Source organism: Atractosteus spatula, chromosome 8 (genome assembly GCF_055471065.1).
Source record: "Atractosteus spatula isolate fAtrSpa1 chromosome 8, fAtrSpa1.hap1, whole genome shotgun sequence".
Lineage (NCBI taxonomy): Eukaryota > Metazoa > Chordata > Actinopteri > Semionotiformes > Lepisosteidae > Atractosteus > Atractosteus spatula.
In genome coordinates this window covers 26,160,313-26,183,078 of record NC_142713.1, presented here as the reverse complement: position 1 = coordinate 26,183,078, position 22,766 = coordinate 26,160,313, and the positions used below count along the sequence as shown (strand labels likewise).

Below are 22,766 nucleotides of genomic sequence, written 5' to 3'. Positions count from 1 at the left end.
ATCTGCTCCTCCAAGTTTAAATAAAGAGCAGCCGAGGAGCAAAGGTTTGCCAGACCACCCAACTTATTTATGGCAACTTTACATCGTACTAGACAAGAGACAGTGGAAAGAGGGCACAATGACACCTCAATTTTGGAAGGGCAAGAAGCTAAAGAAAATTTTTGGGCAGAAATGTTATCGCCACTCAACATCTTTAAAAACGCACACAAAAAGAGGAATACTTCATGATTATGGGGTGGCATTTGCATGGGAGGTCACACAAGACTGAGTATCCTGGAAGGTATTCATATACATAAAATATGGCTGTAAGAATGCTAACCTAATGACAGTTCACAAGTAAAAGAATAAACAGTATAATTAAATTACAGATTAAGAAAATTGGAAAGTAATAGACAAATCTATATGTTCCTTCCAGGATATCCAAGAAAGATGCAAAGCACATCCCCCTTGCTTGACTTGATGTATTTAAGAATGATGTGCTATTTAATCAGTCAATACCTATTACTGTTTCATAAATTTATATCCATAATACTCCAAAATAACTGATTTTTCCCTTTACCATTTTAGAATTTGAAGTTATGATAAACTGCCCTTTTTTAAAGGTTTATCTACCTTCAACATACAGAAGAAATACAAATGTTGCAAAGCGCACTCTAGAAAATAAACACTACATTAGTTAAAAGGATAAAAGGGAGAAATGGAAAGGGACAGAAAACATCCAAGCATAAAGTGCATTAAACTGACAATTTACAAGCCTTACCTACCAGGATAGGGTTATTTCTACAGACATCATTTAAACCTAGCAAGGAAAAATTTAGAAAGTAGCTGACAAAGTGCAAAGTGATTGGAGATGAAACATTAATAAAAAATAAAAGCATATAGCAAGTAAGAGTCAAAAGGACAGAATTTTCACAGGCTGACACAGCAATAGGAAGGCAGGAACTAAAATGTTTGTACTCGGTAAAAAGGTTTACATTAAGATAAATGTGTAAAACCCATTAATTAAAATCAGAATCAGAACTCCTAAGTTCCTTCAGCACTAAGGCATTTGAAGTGATTCACAGGATTTATAGTAGCAATTAGCATGCAAACCACTCGTTCAATGAAACAAATCGACTATAAATAAAAATCAAACATGCCTTGAAATACCTCACGCCAAAATCATTTTCACCACACTTAACTCTCCTCTCTGCCTCCCAGCCAAAGGACTGAATTATTTATACAGAAAATATAAAATTTCCAACACCCCCTTGAGTCCTGCAAAAAGCCATACTACTCAAAGAACCTATCGATGTGATGTTTAATTGCAATTTTACCTTCAGCTCAAGGCAAAACGTGCTTTTGTGAAGTTTTAAATGACTTTGGTCTCTTTTTCAGTTGAGAGACTTGTGAAGTGCATTGCAAAAATGTCAAATGTGAAGGAAGGTTTCACTTTCAACACTTTTCAATTTAAGCAAACTTGCCTAAACTATTTGTAGCTTCTATGTGATTTTTTAAAAAGGGGGAAATTGCATTTTTGCATGTAGGGGCCACATTTACGATTTCTAACCAAGTTGCCATGCATTTGTACAGCAACTGCTTTTACATTTCATGAGTGCAATGACATTTACAGATTTTCAGTCTTTTAAAATGTAGCAATGAGCTCTTTTCCCCACACAGTAGAATAAAACTATCAAAGACTTGTCATCACCTTTTGATTTAGCACTTCGTCTTTGTCAATAATGATCAACTTGTACATACACAATGGCTTTGGACTAATTTATACACTTTTCTCTTCTTAAGGCAGCTAAATAATCAATTTACTAACCTATGGTTAGTCTTGGTCAATGTGGTCAAAAATGAAGAAACAAACCAATATGTGCTGCTTTTGAAGGGAACAATGCCTTCATGTCATCATTATGTTGGCGGCTGATCTACGTCGGCACACCGCTGCCTGCCATAAAGCCAAGCCATTTTTTTTTGCGTTTCCCACCCTAACGGACATCTGAATGTGGTGCATATGTGCTAAACAATACCTGTTGTGTACAACAGGCCAAACCAATTGGGAAGTGTAATATTAACAAAACCCAGTGTCTGGTGGCAATGATTGTAAGGCACTACTCCACTATTCACATCCTGGACCTCATTCTTGCAGTCTCATCCTGAGGAGACATGCCAACAGTACAATACACACCCTCATGCCGCTTGTCTAAAAAAGCTTCACTGATGGGGGAAAAAAATGACAGATGTGCCACAGACATCCTAGTTGTTCCTTAAGGTCCAGTGAACGTTTGTAGGGCTACCTGGAATAGCGTGTGGCATATCGGTTTAAAAGACATGTGAAATGGCACAGTCTTGTCCAGCCTCTACTAGAAAAATGGGACAGAGTCCCCCAACACTGCACCCTATACAGAGTACAAAGCATGCATTGCAAATATACAGCTTGCATTGATCCATGATTATGCATAGTTTGACTATAAAACCTGCCGATACAATACTTTTCTTTTCCTGGTAGTGTCAATACTTTTCTTTTCCTGGTAGTGTCCTGGCAGTAACTGAATTTGTTGCAGTTACAAGTGGTATCTTTAGATTCTCACTATCATTTTGAAAAATTCAAATATTCACTTTTAGCTAGCACTGTTTTTTTAAATGTAAATGATACATCGTGCCTTCATAGCACATAATGGGTTATTAAATTTATTTCACCTTAGTGTTTTATAGAAAGCACTGGCTACTGATCTGAGATTTAAAGATAAAAAACAGGAAACAAAAATAGTTAATTTAAGGTGGTTAAAGCGGTCTGCTGCAAATAACTTGCGATAATGCATTAGCACAGAACATGGTTTTGCTGAAATGGATTTATGCTAAAAGGAGCCTTACCGAACTCTGAAAGCTAATCATGCATTGACTAGAATTTAGGCAGGTTGGGAAGCACAAGGGTTTAAGGGTATAATACAATTTAGTTGTGGTGCATCTAGGCTGTTAACTATAGATTTTTTAAAAAGCTCTAAGAGATGCTCCTTGTTTCACTTACATAAGATTGTGCATTTACATGGAACTTTTCATCTCAAAGAATCCCAAAGCACCAGTGCTAGTACTGCATTTTCAACCCATCTGACTGTGGGAAACCCAATTAATATTTTGTAATTCAGCGATTGGAAGGTCCAACAGTATCGCTACTGGGTATTAACTGAAACAAGCACAAGGTGGTATGCTTTCAATTATGATCTAAAAAAGGACTCCACAGTTGCCAATTTAGTTTAGAATGAGAAACTCCCAATGCATGCCTGCAAATTTAACATGCGCATTTGGGTAAAATTCAGTCAACTAGAGCATCTTTATGTAGGAAAGTAAATGTGGTTTTGAATTCCATTTTGCACCTTGCACCAAAATGACCTTATACTACCCAGTTCTTCAATTTTAGCAATTACAGCACAAACCTCAAATCCCCCAACACTCCCTCAATCCTGGCCATCAGCCCCCCAAAAATGGAGTTAATGAAATGCATTTAAATTGGTATGTATTCTGTATGTTGAATTTTTATTCATAATGTCTATCAATTTAAGGGCTAGTAGGTTTGTTAGGTGAAATACATTTTAAAAAGTTCCTACCTTGGGGTCATAATCGGGATCATTTTCCTCATCAGCTTCCTCTTCTCCTTCCTAAATAAAATAAATAAAAACAACTGAAGACGGTCATATTCAGGCCATTTTAATTTCCACAAGTCACACACTATAAAAAAAAAACCTTAAGCAGGCGAGATGAGTGCCAGTTAAACACTGAAAGACATTTATACATTAGCCTCACATTTGGATATCTGAGTTTTAAAAAAAACTTCAGGCCTTACCTCATCATCTGCTTCCTCTCCCTCTTCATCATACTTAAAGGGAAGAAACAAGACAAAACATTAATACAGCAAGGCATTCAAAAACCACTAATCATAAGAAATTTCCAGACAAGTCAAGATATTGCTTTTCCAATAAAAATGTTCTGAACTCACATCGTCGTCGTCGTCTTCAATTGCCTCGCCTGTGAAGTATAACACGGCCCTCGGTACGATGCGCTCGCGAAGGAAATGCCCGATCTCAAAGTCCGCAGCAAGCACTGCCTCAGCATCCTCCTCCTGCCACAATTCATCATGGGAGGGAGTTTAAGACATAAGAGCTCATACACGAAAAGATTAGTCAAAAGCCATTTCACCAGAATATCAGTTTCTTAAATGATTCATTAGGTTGTACTTCTTTGCACACTAAATAGGAAAGTATAGGAGGCTATACAAGGAGAGTAATTATAAGTGAAAAGCTGTATGAGTGGTTCAGGAAATACACACAGGTGGAATGCTATAAAAAGGCTACATTCCTTTCATTTACAAAGGGGACAAAAGAAAGCCAAGAGTTTTAAATTAAATCAAAATTGTACTCACCAGCTCCCCATTCTCTGGAACTGTGGAAGAAAAAAAACAAATTTACAGCCAAGACCAGATTCAACATTTAGCTTTCTTATCAAAATCACAATCCTGCTACAGTAAACAAGAGGGACATATTTAATCTAGTACAGCAGCATCACTCAAGACTGTGTCTGCCAGAATTCATGCCATTCAATCATCAATAACCTAAGAGAAAAATGTTATTCTAGCTCTCAATATGCCTTATAAAATAGTTTTTAATGAAGAAGGCTTGTGACAATAATACCATATTATGGTATCCCCTACGCGACGGAGAGAAGCTTTATCGCAGGAATATGTAAATGCAGAAATCAAGGAACACTTTCATTGAGCAATGCACTATAGAATGTGGTGTTCAATTCTGGTCATGTTACAATGTACTCTGGAGAAGAGATGACCAGAGACTAAGGCTAAAAGGAATGTCCCCTAAGAAGATAAAATAAATATTTTCAGCTTTTAACAGAGGTCCATAAGGGTTTCTTGATTAAAGCATTTAAAATTCTAATGGGCACTAGCAAAAATCAATGCAATGGACTTCATTATCTGTGAAACTTAAGTAGAAACTGCAAAGGAAGCATATAGAAAACTAAGAATTGAAGGATTGTGGGTGTCTGCAACAAGCTAACCAGCCACATTGTTAAATCGGATACTTTGGTTTCTTTCAAGAAAAACTACACAAGATCCTCAAATCAATTAGCAACAAGGCTTATGTTCTTGAAGGACAAGGCCAGTGCTAAAAAGGCTACACAATTACTGTTCTCAATGTTGTGCCTCAGGGTACCTTCACTAACTGATTAAACACTGTATAGCTGTCTTTAACTAGTGGGACAGTGTGCATAAATATGTATTATGATTAAGTAATTTGATTAATCAAGTGATTAAGAATTTAGACAACTCATTGTACAGCATGACTATTTTGGGGTCAGAAAAGGCTAAAAAAAACAAAAGCCATTACTTACCTTCAGGAGGAGCAAAGAAGTTGAAGAAGGAATCGTTGGGAACCGTTTTGGTAACTGTCCTGACTGTGCCACGCCCCTTGTGCTTCTGCTTCTTCTTAATAGTTTTCAACGTGACGTTCTTTCCCTTTTTCCAGTCGATTTGACAGCTGAAGAAAGTGGACAAGGGACCAAAAAAAAAGTATAAATCAGATATGGTTAAGTGAAATCGCACACACCACGAGCACAATATTATGCTATACTTAGAAATACATTTTTCCTCCGTTTGGAGTACATCCACGAGCAGCCTGAACTGCAGCAGTGGAATACTATCTGAACAGCAGTGCACTCAATACATCTCATACCCTGTGCAGCCCATGATTTCTGGCCCATCGAAGGAGAAAGGGTCTGACTCGTCTGGCTCCGACCTCATCTTGTATGTTTTCGTCAGTACTTCATTTGTGAAGAAGTCATTGGGTTCAAAATAGAACTCTAATGTAAAGCTCTAAAAATGAGAAAAGATGGTTAAGACCGTGTACCAATTCACTATAACAAAAGTGAGCAAGCTTCAATCTGGTTCACATTTAATGAGACTCAATTAAGAGGTTAAACTAGAGCTTTGAGAAACACTGAATAAGAGTCAATTAATCCCAGAAGCAAGGAAGCATTTATGCTTGTGTGTGGGTGGGGAAATAAAACTTACCATTGGCTGTCCTGGATCTGAAAATTTTACTTTGATGTCTTGTAAGTGCTTTAGAATTGGTTCATCATGCTCCTGAAAGAAAAAAAAATAATTGAAAAATGTGCACATCTTGGACCACTCAGTTCTGTTTAAAATGCAATGTAACAGAGGAGACTTAAAGGATCATACCAATACAGCAAGAAGATACCAAAGTAAAAAGGTCTGCTTCAGATGTACAATATGAAGAAAAGATAGATCTAAAATTCATGTACCCTCTACAGTACACCAGTAGATGGCATTATGAACACCAAAATGAAATAGGGTTGAACTGCATACTAAAATTTTATATCCACAACGTCTGAGTGCATAGTGAAAAGGTTGCAGCAGGAATGGGGATAATGTAATAGCATTATTAAAGTAGCACAAAGTACAAAATCAGTACCTATTTGATACCAAGGGAAGACCACCAAATCATGTTCGCATTCATGTCCTGCCCCTTTACATACCTGCAGCATGTCGCTGAGCAAGTCAACATTCTTAAAGACAGTCAGCCAGAATTCTGGAATCCCTTTAGGGTCTTCTTTCTCTTCATCTTTTTTCTCCTCTTCAACTTTTGCCTTCTCTTTCATCTCCTCCTGAAATACCCGAAGCATCAAGCATTTTAGGACAGACATTGTATACAAAATATCAACCGCATATTTTAATAGCTACAATAAACAATTTCATGTTGTAAGAAGGGACATTTACAATTGGATGCATGCAAAGTGTGCCAACCATTCACACAACTATTTGTGCAACTTGTAAGGGCAAAAATTTAGATTGCCCGACGTCAGAACCCCTAGAGACAGACACCATTGAAGTTATGTTAAGTACATTTAAGTATGCAAGCAATAAAGTTAAGACTGAAGCAACGTATGCAGAGAGTGACTCACAAAAACCCACTAATCTCCACCGCCCCGTTGTGATCTGGTATTTGTGAAATTACCTTCTAACTCGGTGCTTACCAGATTTATATGGCTTTAAAATTTAAGTCTCCTTAAAACACAGTATAATGCTGCTAATTTGTGCTGAAAATACATTTAAGTACAAATGATCAATTATCTGCATTGCTCATTATGGCCAAATAACCTAAGAACCAAATAACCTAAGAAAGAACTCTGATATCCACTAGAAAAGAGAGGAAGCAGCATTAAAGATAGGGTGTTGTCTTGCAGGTTCAGGTAAATGTAAACCTGTGCTGAAGAAACCTCAAAGAACATGAACAAAAATCTAGACATCACTGCCTGCAACTTAGCAGCTTGATTTCCAATGGGGTTAGGACTCAACCCATACTTTAATTGCACATATTGCAGACTGATGTCAAGACTTGTCCACAGTCACCAGACCCTTATCCTAGCGAACTAGGTTTCAGGATAAAAGGAGGAGCTGGTCAAATCTTAATTTATCCTGCATTTTTAAAATCCCAAATTAACTAATATTATCTATTTAACCAATTTAATATTATTGGTATTTTATAAAATACAATGTCTGAAAATTAAATGAAAACTTCAGTGATGAAACACAGGGGTAAACCGCAGTGCAGAAGGAAAATGAAAGAAATCCACACTTTTTATACATATAAATCTGCTAGCTGACTTTGTTCTCTTGTTGGCATTACAGGAAATAGTGATCAACATATCTTCTATAACAGTGGGTCTCAAACTATGGTACACCACATGACCCTGGAACTTTGTTGTATGCGCTGAAAAAGTGGGACAGATTTTCATATTTTCTATTTTAATAAAATTAGTTTGTGTCGAATACACAGCCTACGTACTACGATACAGCGGACGTTAATACTTGAGTGGACACAGAGCTACAATGTAATTCTATACCATTCTATAGGAATGCGTGCTACGAACGCAAGTATTTACAAAAAGTTATCTCCAAGCAAATAGGGAGGTATTAGAATGTATGTGATTCTGTTTTGCTCCCATGCACATGAAATAAAACTTAACTTCTGAGACTGACGCCTGAAATGGAAACGGGGAAAAAAGCTAGCTTGCAGATTGCTTAAGCAGGTAAGCCCCATACTATTTTTAAAGAACTTTGTTTACCGTTGGCAAAAGAGCTGACACGTATTGTGTGGAGAAAAAGCTGCTAAGCAGCTTGGCCTGTTGCCCCCTCCGAAAGACATTCACTCATAGAATTATTGATATGGCGGATGATATCAAAACTACACTGATAGAGAACGTTAAGATGAGCAGGTGCTTTTCACTGCAATTAGATGAGTCTGTAGATGTCGTTGATTTGGCCAGTTTGCTCGTTTACATTAGATACGAGTTTGAGGGCATGTCCCATGAGGACTTTCTGTTCTGTAAGCAACTACCAACAGGAACTACAGGAGAGCACATATTTCATCTTCTGAATGAATTTATTGAAGAGAATGGCATCGACTGGATCAAATGCGTCAGAGTTTGTACAGACAGTGCTAGAGCAATGACGAGCCGAAACAGCGGTGTAGTTGCACGAATTAGAGAGGTTGCTCCAGATATGAAGAGGCCTTTGCCGTCAAGAAAATGTCTGATGATTTAAAATCTGTTAAGACTCTGTTGTGAATCATATCAAGGCTTGACCAATGAATTCACATCTGCTTTGCTCGACTAAACAGGCTCACCCCTCTCACTGTAATGGTGCTTTTTTATTGTTTATTTTTAAATTGTTGTTGTTCCTATTGTCATTCTGTAAAGTGCTTTGAGAAGCCACCTTTAAAAGGCGCTATATCAAATAAAGTTTATTAATATAATATTTATTATATGTGAGTGTGTGTGCGTGCATGCGTGCTCATGTTGGTCATTGAGATTTTCTGGGGCTCCTATGAGAAGATGTAGGTGGTACTTGGATGCTTTGGTTTGATCAGGGGTGGTACTTGATTCAAAAAGTTTGAGAACCACTGTTCTACAACACATTACACGTGCTGGAAAAATTAACAGTTCAACTTGCAGTGACCAAGCAGAAATGACATCTTCCAATGCAAATTCTAAATTCTTCCCTTGACAGCAGCTGTTAGCCGAAAGGCTCTCATCTGCCCTACAGCATGGTGCCATCACATATCAAGTTTGACATTTGTCTGCCGAGTGGTTGATTTAATCTGGGCCACAGCCTTAATACAAATATGTGGAGGAGGTAGTAGATATACCATCCTTAAAAAAATTACAGAAAAACCTGCAGGAATTCTGAAACAGTAGTAAACACTGTAAAAAGACAAGATTACAGGGAATGAAAGCCCTGTCAATTACTGACAGTCAAGGAATATTCGTTTTTAAACTGCCTGAAAAACTCAGTTTAGCCAACATGGACAGTGAATGAAGATGTAACAGCATAATGTTACTTTTAATTTTTTTTTTTAATATTTTGAAGTAGAAAATATTCAAGAGCATACTTGATCTATTCCCTTTAAATAGAACTAAAGGTTACCCATTTAAAGCATTTTACCAGTACAGACAAATCTTTTCATATCTGCTAACACAGACAAGGGTAACATCTACAAATCACGATGGCAATTTAAAGCATACCACAAAGCCAAAATCTAATATGAATGGAGTTTATATATTTATGTAAATATCCCAACCAGCCACTTAGATAAATCATGCTCCTAGTGCCATAGTATACAAGTGGACAAATCTAGCCAGCACCATCTGATGTTCATATTTATGCAATATCAACACCACCAAAGAGTGCAAGCATATTATCAACAGGGAGAACATCACTCAAGTTCCTGGAATCCTTTTGAGACAAAATATAGGGAGAAATGTAAACTCAACGACGTATTTGCAAAGACTAATAATGTCTTAAGGCAAAGAATGAAGAGTCAGGTCCTTGGAACAGTCTTTTCACTTTTCCCGCTAATGCTCAATGAATTAATCACCATTTTTCTGTTGAAAGTGAAAATAATTTTGCCAGTTGCTACAGGCTGAGTAAAACATTAAGCATCATAAAGAAGTGAGAACTGCACATTAATTGGGTATCTGCTTTTCACAAATATCTGCAGACTATACTATCAGTTGTCTTCAAACTAACAACTTTCAGAATACTGGTGGCTTGCTTTCATCCCTTTAAGTGCCTCAATTACATTTGCACTGGAAATTTATAGTATTTAATATTTGTAAAGTAAAACATACAGATGTTCTTAAAAGTTACCGGATTAAAATGATTTTAAAAAGTAAAATCCATTCAAAACTAAAATTCCTAAAATGTTTCAAAAAACATACTTTTGCAAAGAACAATATTTTTGGTCTTTAAAAACAGATTAACAAGTCAATCAATTTTTACATCAAAGAGGTTAGTGAGAAGGAGCCAAACTAAGCTCTACTGACCCCAGCAACATAAATATTTCATGCAGTGATTGTCCTAGTTTAAAAGTCGTAAAAGTTTCAGATTGCTTCTTGCGAGAAGTGAAACACTGTACACCTAAGATCATTTTCCATGTAAATACAGTACCACAATCATCCAGTCACACCTCAGGAGAAAGTCAGGAGAAGAGCTACATAAGGAAGGGGCTGTTGATTTCCTAAAACACTGAAGGTCCGTCATCACCCAAACTAGTTTATTGGGTTATCAGGCATAACAGATTGAAGTGGAAATACAACTGCATTTACAAAGTCACTTGTCACTTCAGATCAAGAGGTTCAAGCCACTGACAAGATACAGGCAAACATGCTTAAGTAGCCTTTGTGTATTAAAATCAAGCAGTGTAAAAATCAAGTCAATGTCATCATCTGTACCTGACCACTTACTGTCAGTTCTTCCTCCTCATCTGCCTTCCATTCACACTCCTCATCAGTTGGCTCATAGGTTGCTTTGACGATATCACTTCGCTAATGGGAACATAACGAATTCAGATATTACTTGTAATGATGCATTTCTTGAAAATAAGTAAGGCTCAAAAGCATTTCATGTATTTAAACTCTTTAACTAGATGGGTATACATTCAAGTTATACACAAACTTGAAAGTACAGTTTTTTCCAGATATGATCACATCTTTAAAATCAATAAATCAGAATTAACTGACAGGCCTCTTTAGAAATAATCTGTACAACACATGTAATTAAAGGGATTCTAAGCAAAGATCTACTAAAATGTTTCCAAATCGCATATCAGGGTTATACTTTGAGAAACCATTCTGTTTCCAAGTCTATTTTCTGCACAAATTTAATAACCAGATTAGACTGGGCTTGTTTCTAAGAGTTGTAATTGGACCCAAGCTAAAACTCAAGTCTTCTACACAAGACATGTGAAGTGAACTGAATAATTAACCAAAATGGCTGAAAGAGATACATGATAGGTGGTGCCACATTGCAGTACGGGCATCACACATTGCTTGTATTATCTTTATCTGCTTTACACCCAACAATTCATGTTCAGACTGTTCCCTCAGAATCTTAACAAGTCATCGATAATGCAATGTCATCCGACAGCTTATCATCAACTGTACAGGCACCAGATGTGGTGTCTGCAGAACTATTAAGTTGTCTCTTTATATTTGGGTTGAAAATTTAACGATTCCTAAAAAAATGCATCATCCAATAGCATCAGTTTGTCATCATCAACTACAATATAAAAGAAATGCAGAAATTAAAATGCTGTAGGAAGGAAAAAAACTCACTTTAATTTTCCAAGGCATTTTAAAGGTTTGTTGGACATGTTGAATAATTAATTTTTTATCTGCTATTCTTAAAAATAACCTTGCATTAGGACTTAAATACTATGCATAAAGGCAGATTCCTACCTTGTCAAACAGTGGCTGATAAAGAGCTGCATACTTTCTTTCCAATTCATGCACTTCTTCATAGAACTTGGCTTCAATTTGGGCGCATTTTACTTGGAGGTTCTTAAGGGCATTGACACGTCTCTTGACTACCTTAGGTAAACTGTAAAAGAGATGAAGTTCCTCAGGTTGTTTCGTATAAAAAATGAAAATCAATTTTGTACAAGTATCATGCACAGAATGATTTAAGCAAAACAGGATTATGCAGTCACAATATAAAATTAAAACCTCTGAAATGCAGATTAGGCAAATGTACATACTGTAATTGCCATAGTGGCTTTAAATTGAAAAGGATGTGTGCAGTGGGAAGGTGCACGAGGCTCTTTGAGTTTTCTCCAAGGAAGAAAATTGAGAAATGGGAAGAATTAAAGTTAAGACTCATGACTACTCAGCAACAGTCTTCCAGACTTCAAATACCTATGGACAAAGGTATCCTACTATTCTTAAAAGATTTAATTTAGGAATATATTAAATCTAGATTATCTCTTTACAAATGTCCACATTCAAACAAAAAGGGACATGTTTAATTATAACAGATCACAAAGTATGGTAAGCAGATCAATAATTTCAGTTCTGAGGGGTGAAACTGCATCCCCCCCCCCCCCCCCCACCCACTGTCAGAGTCTAGCTCCAACCTTACCGGGCTGTGCTTGTTGTGTCTGCTGATTGGAAGCTCTTATTTTTAAAGCTCCCGTTACAGTACAACAAGCAAGGTGTCACAATATGGTTATCAGATCAATGACTTCACTTCTGAAGGACACAGCGCTCACTTTTCTTAGTCTGAGTACTTTTCCAGAACCACAAGCCAAATGAGAGCTTTTCTGGCTTCAACTGGAGCCATTGAGGACTGCAGACCAAATGAATGAGGTCCACAAAGACATTTAGCCCTTTGCCTACTATTAAACTGTACACATTGTTGACAGCTCCCCACAGTGCTCCATTGCATTCACTTATTATTATGATTTAATACTGCCTTCTTTTTCCTTCACCTTACTGTTTATATTGGACAAAACGTTGCATGATTATGAAAAGAAAAGGAATATTTCAAGGCAATCAAATACTGGGCTACTTGAACAGAGATGTAATCAGCAGTTTGTTGCAGAAATTGAACTGGCATCTTTGGGAATACAAAATAGTATTGCCACCCTTCTGTCTTAAGATTTTGTCACATTTACTTCTTCAGTTCACGTTTATATAACAGCCATCTGGTTGCTGTTCTAGTTTGTTCCATTGCTTAGCTGCCTGGTACTACAGTCGTGGATCTGAAGGTGTCAATCAGAGGCTCAAAAAGGAGCTAGGGTTTTGCTGGTTTTACCGTTTTGGTTTCTGGTGGATGTTTTCCCCTTACACTGTAAGAAAATAAAAAACTTTAGTCTTATGGCTGCGTTTGTGTGTCTGTTGTCCTGGACATGCTTATTTTTTAAGATGAATGACTGAATGAAGAGAAGGGGTACTGCCAACAGGTCTGTCCACTTCATTAGAGTTAGTGCTGTAATAAATCTGTCCTGAAGGTCATTGCAAGTCTCTCTGAAGCAGACCAGTAAATTTATTCAACCCAGAACTTGAGATTTAACTGTACTGAAACAGTTTCATGTTTGTATTAATTTTAGATTTTACACAGTATCAGGGCACGGGAATAATGTGTAATTCTGTAAACCTTCCCTGTATAATTTCACTCATAATTTCAATCAAGTGACCTTAACCCTGTCCATAGCCTAGTATCTGGTATCTGAAACGTTGACATATTTTACCTATGCATGTAGTCCAAGTGATCAAGAAAACAAACTGAGATTGTGAAAGCAATGCTATTTTCTAATAACTCCAAAAGAGAAAGCAGACGGGCATTTCACAGCAGGATCTTTCCTGCTACCGTCGGGATTGCTCTGAATATGCCTCACCTTTCCATGTAGCCAGACGGCGACCCCACCAGCCCGTCCAGCCTCTCCTGCAGCGCTGCCAGTATCTGTGGGTTCTGCATCATCTGGACCGTTAGCTGACGAGCTGCAAGTTCAGCAGAATGCCAGGGAGGCAGATCAGCAAGTGTAAACAGTGGACCATTTCTCTCAGATGCGTAGTCCTATTTGAACCAAACATCTGTGTACAGTCTTGTTTTAGTGGACTGTTGCTAGATTTTAATTACAGGGTAACATTTACAATGTTTCATCCCCCACAAAGACTGTTTGAATTGACTTAAAGAGGATTACATTCTTAGCAAGAAATGCACAGTGGATATGTGAAGCTAATTATAATAATCACCTGCCTGATTTTATTACACATATAAAAAACTAAACATTTAATGAAAATCTGCTTAAGGTATGTTTACTGAACTTCATTCAATTGTGCACTTACAGTAAAGTCAATGGATGCTGGATGAGTTCCACATTTTGGTTAAAGTGGGCTTGTTTTCCTCACATCAGAGATTCTACAAACTAGCTGGTAGATTGATTGGGAATTATTGAATAGGTGACAGACATGAATTTCAAGGTCTACTTCAAACCCCCAGACAAAAGGGGGGGAAAAACAACTACAAATGTACCAGTAATTAATAGTTATGACAGCTGAATGTCAACTAGCTTATATTTACTTTATTATAAGTAGTATTTTGAGTGTCTCAAAAGCTAATATTACAGACTCTCATGAAGGTCTCTATATGACAATGCACGCCCAAAGACAGGCTATTTTTGGAAGACTAATGAAGGCATCGTACTAAATGGAGAGAAAAGTATCAAGTTCCCATTTGGCTCCAAACACAAAAGTTTCAATAAGTCATCTGATAATACACGTCATCCATATCCTGTTCAAAAACTGCCAATCAAAAAAGCTGCCTAGTAATTGGAAACTAGTTATATTCAATAACAGAAACATAACAATCAAGTGAAAATAAAAGGCATAGCTGAATCAAGTTTGCCTTTGGTTTGGTTTACAGCCAAGTCATTTTCTGAAAATTTCTGAAGAAAATGAGAAAAGTAATGGTTTGTAAAATTGAATGAAATCATTTGAAATGAAATGTACCTAATCCTAGTAAGTTCAATGTATGATAGTTTAGAAATGTCTAAACCAAAGCTGTTGAAATGTAACCTCAAAACTTAAGTATTTAGCCCCAAAGCAAATGATCCAGACTGCTACAGGCAGTCACTGCCTCTGAAGGAACAAGGGTAAAACCTAAGTGACAGAGCCATGATGCACACAGACAGGCACGTCTACTCACAGAAGCAACTAGTCTGCCTCTAAGCAGCAGAGATGAAAATAAGGTAATATGGCAGCAGCTGCAAGTGAAAATGTTATCCATCATTTTGAGATTCCATGAATGAGATGAAAGAGGAAGAAAACTAATTTGTTTTGGGGAATTTTAGAAATTCAATTTTCTCTAAACACAGTACACAGACCAAAACACTGATGGTCCTAAAACAGCCGCACCTTTGCTGTTAACATCTTCTCCAGCTTCTTCTTCTTCAACTTCCTCCACATCTTCCATATCTGCCTGGTCCAGCTCAGCTTGCTCTTTGCTTCACAGAGAAAGACAAAATTAAGAGGTGTTTTTACTATCATTTTAAAAAGCCCATCTGAAACGGCCATTTTCACAGCCAATGAACCCAGAAGTATAAATCATTTTGAAACTAAAAAAAACTAACAGCACTACCAATTACATCTAAATGTCTACCCATACCGAGTGTGTAACCTATCATTACTTAAGTGATACTGTGATATCATTACTTAGATATCACAAATACAATAGCAGGATTCAGTAAGTTTTAAAATACCTGCCAAAATACTTTTGAGACTGACCAAAACATAGTCAGCGACTAGACTATGTGCAACTAAACCCATTGCCAAAAATTATTTCCATTCACTTTAAACGAGGCTTATAAATCATAATTGAGAACTGTTTCACTGGCCAGTCAACCCCCTTCTTGAGGGACTGTACACAGCTGTGAAAGCATACGCCCTGTGTAAAACTGAAGCAAAGGCATCCCAGCTGGTATTCAATAAGTAAACAATTTAAAAATGCAACACCTGTTACAACAATGCCCTGATGGCTACAATACTTTCAAGATGGTGCCTCAACTGGTTTCAAGGCACTACAATGAACAAGAGGTCAAAGCTAATTACCTTTCGCAAAACAAATTAAGCACTTAAATATCAACTCTTGGGTCCAACACCTGCACGTAAACGGAGATTTTATCCCAACAGTTTGTCAGAAGATAACTGTGGGGAGGCAGAAGTCAGGGACAAATGGGCACTACAGCAATATTCAAACTAAAAGCCAAATCAGAATGATCATCCAACAAGAATGGATTATAATTTCTATACCTAACATCTCTTTAATTCAGTATTTATGGATTTGCTATCATATATTGATTTATTTTATAACACTCAATACAGTGCTTACAAAGAAAACGTGATTAAGGAGACTGCTGTTGAGGTCCTGAAGACTCCAGTTCTATGAATCTCTCAGACCCAGATTGCAGATCCACATTTGACTCAGCAAGACAAAAAGACTGGATTACCAGCCCTTATTTGACATTATGCTTAAATCACAGCCAGAATCCACAGACAAGATGGATTATATCTGTTACGTCATGCAGCAGAACACAGCAGATCTGAAAGGTGACACCCTCTGCTCCTGGGCACCAATATGAGAACCGCCATCTGATAATTCGTTATGATAGGAGAGCAACTCCAAATCTATTTTTATTGACGGCAATGCCTTCCAATGAACATCATAGACCGCCGTGGCCATTTGCTTCTGAAGTAAGATAGAGTAGCCACTGAGACTATTCACTGACATCACAGCCAGGACAATAAAGGACCCTGCATAAGCCCTAGCATACACCTACCCAGGAAGATGCTCTATTTTTAACCTATAGAGACCTATAGATATGGATACTTCCAATAACTCACACTGTAGTGCACTGATTTGTTTAACTCTACACATCACACAACTTGGTAATTGTATTTCTTCAGTGGGGGGGGGACTTCGACTTCAAACACTGTTAACAAAGACTTCCAGCTAACGGTCTAAAGAACAATTACAGGCAGATACAGTTGCGGCATTTTAAATTTCAATACAGATTTAGAAACAAAAGCCAATAACATTTAAGTTATTCTATAAAATTTAAGTTAAAAAGTAACATGGAGATGCAGTGGAAAAGCAATCTCCACAAAGCTTCTTTTCAAAAGAGAAGGTATAACTAATCTGTTCCACACACAAAGCAGTTTGTGACGCGCACCTATACATTTATGCAATTACAGGGATTCTCACCCCAGAGGACTCTATACTTTACAAAGATGAATTTCCTCTACAGCAGCCATCAGGCTCCTGCCACTCCAGGAAACAGCCATAGAGAAGAATGAAACTTTGTCCAGCTGAATTAACGGGGAAACCCAAGTAGGTCAGGATCTGCACACTAGGTGTGGAATTTAGTCGGCACATAGTGCCACAGAATCTTTAACGGACAAGTAGTCAAGGTTAACTGTGCACTAACTCCTGACAGCATTGTTCCTGGTCACCACGTGTGAACACAGCAGTTTACATTCTGGACCAGAGGGAAAGGCAACACCAACTGGTCCAACTCCACACATAGTAATAACATGGTGGTCTTCTATTCCAACACTAACCAGGCGACAAGGCTGCACTAGTAATTCCATAAATGAGTCAATACTCAGATTCTAATGTCATTTAACAGCGGAATTTAGACAAGCAAGCAAGAACAATAAGTGACCAAATGCCGTCTGAAAACTATTGTACTGCAGTCAGTTAAAAGGTGGGATCATTTCCCCAACCTTTAAAAGGTAAAGCTAGACGCATTCATTTTTCATTACTGTCTACACCAAAGAATAACAAAACACTTAGGTGCAGTTATGACGTTGAATACTTACTTGTCCATGTCTGCCATTTTTGCTGTAATCCAGGGAATTGCTAGAAAGAAAGCAAAAAAAAAAGGTTAAAAAATGCAAGATCACAATCAGAATTAAAGTTTTGGTTAACATGGCCAAGAACTGAATCTTAATCAAATGAGATTTCAATTAAGATATATAAAAAGTTTATATTTACAAACTTCAAACCAATTAAATGCCCACGAGCATGGCAATCAGACAACTTAAATCCTTCCCACACTGTTATAGATACATTAAGTTCACATAAGAGACCAGGACTAAAGGAACCACAAATTTTGGAGTACATGCATATTTTTCAGAGGTGTTTGTTTTGCATGGTCATATGTCAAACAGGCATTGTTCATTTTAGGTCATAAAATATTTTTGAAAATTGATTCTTAAGCCACTTAAACCATGGTAATGAAGAAGAAAGGTGCCTACACAAACTGGACCAAGAATGACACCCACAGATAGACAGGAGTAATTAAGAATCCCTATATAAAAAAAATCAATCTTGCTCCCATTGCACAGAACAGCTTGCCAGTTATCTAGCCATTAGCTCTGTGAAAACCTGCTCACTGGCAGAAATAAATTAGACATTAGGCATAAGACAGCATGTAGCATAAATCTCAGCTTTGCTTCACACAAATTAAAACCCACCTAAAAAATACAGGTAATAAGCAAGATGTACCAAATTTCAAACCTCCTCTGATGCCTTGGTTAAATGAGGAATTCTATTTTAAAAACTAAGGGCTCCTAAATGCCCTTTTGATGCTTAATATATAGCACCTGATAAGGTTACAGGAACCTAACTCTTTAATGTAGCCTGTTGAGCAGCTGCCCTCCATTAGCCTACCTGTTTTGAATAAACAATTACATGCAGTAGCTCAGACACAAAGCGAGCTACAGATCGCGTGTCAGACTTCCAGCCTGCACAATCACCAAGGTGTGAAATGGATTGCAGCTCACTTACATCCAGCTCCAAGATCTAGGAATCTCAGAACAGCTGACACAGCAAAACAATAGAAAAAAAACCTCAAAGACAGTAACTCTATAAATGATAAGCCTATTTTGGGTAACCAACAGCTCAAATGAAGATACCAGAAACCAACTACAAAATACAAGATAAATATAGCCCTATTTGTGATTTTCTATAAAGGCTGAATGGTTTGTACCTACTGGGACATTTTTACTGACAAATATCAGGCACAGAATGGGGACCATACAAATTATACGGGTAAATGAAATTATATTGGGGTATGCATGAATCCATCCTCTGATCACCCCGACTAGCCAAATGAAGCAAACATTACTTAATTCTCCTTACTGTTTAATTTGTAAAAGCTCCTTTTCTATGCACCATGTTCACAAACAAAGGGGAACACATTTAGAATATGTGGTAACAAGGACCAGGTTACAGAAGGAACACATTTTTTTTTTTAGTTACAGCACACCAACAAGCAAAGGAAAACAATTTTCAATTACTGAACGCAACGTTCTAAAGGTGTTCAACTGTGCTTTATGCTTCCCAACATACATTTATCTTGAATAAAGCCACTTCTAATGGCCTATCTACACTCTGTTCATACTCCAACATCTCCCTGTATGATTAAGGAGATTCTTTATACTGTAGGTGTTTGGAGGACTGCCAGGACTCTCAAGACATGAGGATGTATGGAACTGAAAACATGACAGAAGCAAGGTTCTAACGCTTTCAAGTGCACAGTGAAAGCTGCAACTATTTAAATCTAGATGGCTGTTTTGTCTTGCAACACGAAAGAGGTCATCTTGCTTCTAACAGTGGTACGCATGAGAAAAATCCCAAGAGCACTCCATCTTTCTCAAGACACAGCTTTTACTTGACATTTTACAGTAATTTACTTTAACTGAGGACAATTATCATACAGTTTCCATTAAATGGTAAGTGTACAACAGCTGCCAGTCACCTATATGCACTAGGCAAATATGATACACATTAGGTTATGTAACTATAGAGTTTTAAAACCGTTAAACTGAAAAGGTGAGTTTTGTTTCTGACAGATCTAGTGCATAACCCTTTTGCTTTCACTGAAGTACCCATTTGAAAGTTTCCTGTAAGGGGTTTTACAAGGTTGCCTGCCGACAGTTTTAATTACTACTAATAAAATCCCGGCTAGTGTCCTTTAGAACCTGCCTTTCTGATTATGAGGGTTTTCCACCAAAGTTGTTTACTCTCAATAGCTCCAAAGTGAACAACCTGAGGATTAAGTGTAGCTGAGAAGAGACGAGGCCTAAACTAAGTGCAGTATTTCACTGCAGCCTTTAAACAAGGTTTGCATGCCATATAATTACATACATCAATATGCTAGAATAGCTAATAGAGTTGACAAAGTCAATTATCCAAACCAGTATTACAAATGCAAAGGAACTGAAACATACAGAATGTTTTAATATACTTCTAATGTAGAAAAACCTGTTAGATAATGATCACAATTTCTACATAATCTAAACAAATGTTATTACAAAATCAAAAGCCTTAATGTAACACAAAACCAGAGGACAAGGGGAACTACAGGTTAGTGCATTTAAATCAAAGGCACAGAGGCAGTTTTTTTTTTTTACACTAAGGGCTGTGGGAGACCAGAAAAAGCTAGAATAGATCCTCACATCACTGAACTACTAGCCACCAAACTAGACAGACTTCAAAATCAACTTGAGTACGGCACTCTCCACAAGTACTACTGAAGAACGTGTAATGGCCTCCTGTTGTGCACAGATTTATGTTTTGGAAATGGAGAGTTCCACAGCAGCATGCTAAAAAATACTCAAGTTTAACAATCCAGGACAGTCTTCAAAATGTACAGAAAATTCCATTTAGTTATAAAAACAAAAGGTAAAGCATTAGGTGCTTTCTGATCAGCGCTTTTAGAAAGAACATTATATCATCATATATCTGGATAGCAGTTTTGCAAGATCTTCTGCCAAAGTACTGGCAGTACTTCAAAGGGAATCTCTTTGAACTAAGAAGCATGGCCGTTGACGTTTTGATTTTGGTCCAAATGACTCAATCTTGTTTGGATGTCATCAAAACAAATATTTGTAGTAAACAAGGTCAAGTACAAACAACATTACACTAAATGTTGCACACTCACACTAAAACAGATTAAACATGGACTGTTAATTCTTAAGCCTGATATTTCATACATGCTCAAATCTCCACCTTCACTACTACATGAAAATCACCAGATGTGCATTTCAAATGCTGTTCATTTTCGAGTCGATACATAAATGAAGATCAAAAGCACAAATGCTGATCTGAGGATGAGAACTCTGTGCAGCATTTAATCCTGACTTGCTGTTGATGGCAGGCTCTGAATGGGTGCTTTCAGCCACTGGAGATCCATAATTGTATGATTACAGGCACAGCTTTCTGCAGTCTGCCTCTTTTACTGACCCAGCAGCAACAACGAATCGGCTCCAACTGCTTTGTGCACAACTCACTGGCAGAAGCAATTTCTGTTCAACAGCAGGGCTGATTGGGCACAATTTGTTAATTTGGATGGGGTCTGACAAGTCCCAAATGCCCCTGGCCTTCAGTTGAACAGCGATTAAGTTTAACCTCTGATCAATATAAACAGGTAAATGGCACAGCCATTGTCAAAAAGATCTTGGTGTTCTTCCTAATAGGAATGATAATACAAACTTAGCACCTTATGAGAATACTCCTGACTTGGGCACGGCGTCAGAGCACGATTATTGGAACGTAACGTAATTTCCAGTCTTGTAAGATCTTCCTGCACTGACTAGTCTCGGGGTAGCCTCTGGTTTTTAGAATAAGGTTGTGGGGATGAAACAGATGTTTAAGTAGCATTCATTTTATCACCATCTCATTACATAGGCCAGTCCATCTTTGGGACATCAAGGCATCACAGGAGGAAGCCAACCAACCTGGCTTAATGAAGACAAATATGCATTTACACCAACTGTTACTGCAATCGATCATACAAAAGCAGAAAGATTTCTCCACTGAAGGTAAAAGCAGTGATATCATGAGCACTAAAAGATATATCCTGAGAGGCAAATCCATGATGATTTCCCTCCATGTCCACAGTCCATACCCTGTACTTCTAGGATAAAAATTGGAAATAATCAGATTTGCATATACTATACATATGAATCAGGAATTATTGCAAAAACCCCATTCCACACTATTCTGGAAATCTCTAAAGGTTTCATTTCAGACAGACATCTGCCAGAGGATTTATGTCTCAAACATCTACACTGCTTTGAAACAGGGACAACTAACCAGTCATTTGACATTGTGGTTAACCATATATAATCCATCCGCTTGGCATCATTTCCAAAACTTATGATTCAGACTTTGGCAGGGCACACATAAAAACCTAGAATTGTGATGTTCTCCTTATTGCGCTCAGTTTCACCAGATATTCTGAATAAATTTATGTACACTTTCACGATAAATTAGCAGTGTGGTTTGCTGGCAACCTTTTACCTCCTTAAATACAATCATTCCCTTTTTACCAAAACCAGGAATGATTTCCAATTTTATCAAATCATGATATCCATGGGCCTATTTTATTTTAAAATCATATACATTTTTTAATCTATATTACAGAAACAGACCCAGCACTACTCTTTAAGGAGAGGACAAAAGGCAAACTTAAAACCTTATTAAAGCAGACTGGCAGTACCAACGTTCTGACCGATAACAGATACAGATTAATGCAATTATTGATGGTCTTTTAACATTAACTTGAGTGCGTGAAGCACATTAGACTAACGCGAGAACTACAATTAGAATAAATTCATGGAACCCAGTAGAAATGCCATGTCTCCCACCTCTACCTTTCAGTTACACACTGGCAACAGTGCATCTTAGCAAATTTCTGTGCCAGGCTATATACTGGATAAATGCGAGAGAGGGATAATTCTGTTGGTTGAGGAAGGGTGAGCAGGGATGACTAAAAAGAAATAACCAGTTTAAAAAATTAGAAAATCATATGTAGATTATACCACAAATTGAACCAATTATACTGTTTGAG

At 37.4% G+C, this 22,766-nt stretch overlaps 1 protein-coding gene across 3 annotated transcripts in view; it reads right to left on the bottom strand.

Moving 5' to 3' along the window:
• Positions 1–22,766, bottom strand: part of nap1l1 (nucleosome assembly protein 1-like 1) — a 31,457-nt gene that overhangs the window by 3,578 nt on the left and 5,113 nt on the right. The window contains exons 2-15 of one of the 3 annotated variants that reach the window (XM_088923696.1): positions 17,728–17,767; positions 15,265–15,353; positions 13,746–13,848; positions 11,809–11,950; positions 10,804–10,896; positions 6,547–6,675; positions 6,062–6,133; positions 5,724–5,863; positions 5,383–5,528; positions 4,403–4,422; positions 3,980–4,102; positions 3,827–3,859; positions 3,591–3,641; positions 765–799 (exon numbers count right to left, since the gene is read on the bottom strand). In XM_088923696.1, coding sequence (XP_088779822.1) covers positions 794–799; positions 3,591–3,641; positions 3,827–3,859; positions 3,980–4,102; positions 4,403–4,422; positions 5,383–5,528; positions 5,724–5,863; positions 6,062–6,133; positions 6,547–6,675; positions 10,804–10,896; positions 11,809–11,950; positions 13,746–13,848; positions 15,265–15,353; positions 17,728–17,744 — 1,164 coding nt within the window. In that variant the 5' untranslated portion in view covers positions 17,745–17,767 and the 3' untranslated portion in view covers positions 765–793. The remainder of the gene's footprint in view (positions 1–764; positions 800–3,590; positions 3,642–3,826; positions 3,860–3,979; positions 4,103–4,402; positions 4,423–5,382; positions 5,529–5,723; positions 5,864–6,061; positions 6,134–6,546; positions 6,676–10,803; positions 10,897–11,808; positions 11,951–13,745; positions 13,849–15,264; positions 15,354–17,727; positions 17,768–22,766) is intronic. The other 2 variants (XM_088923694.1, XM_088923695.1) reach the window with 2 other exon arrangements.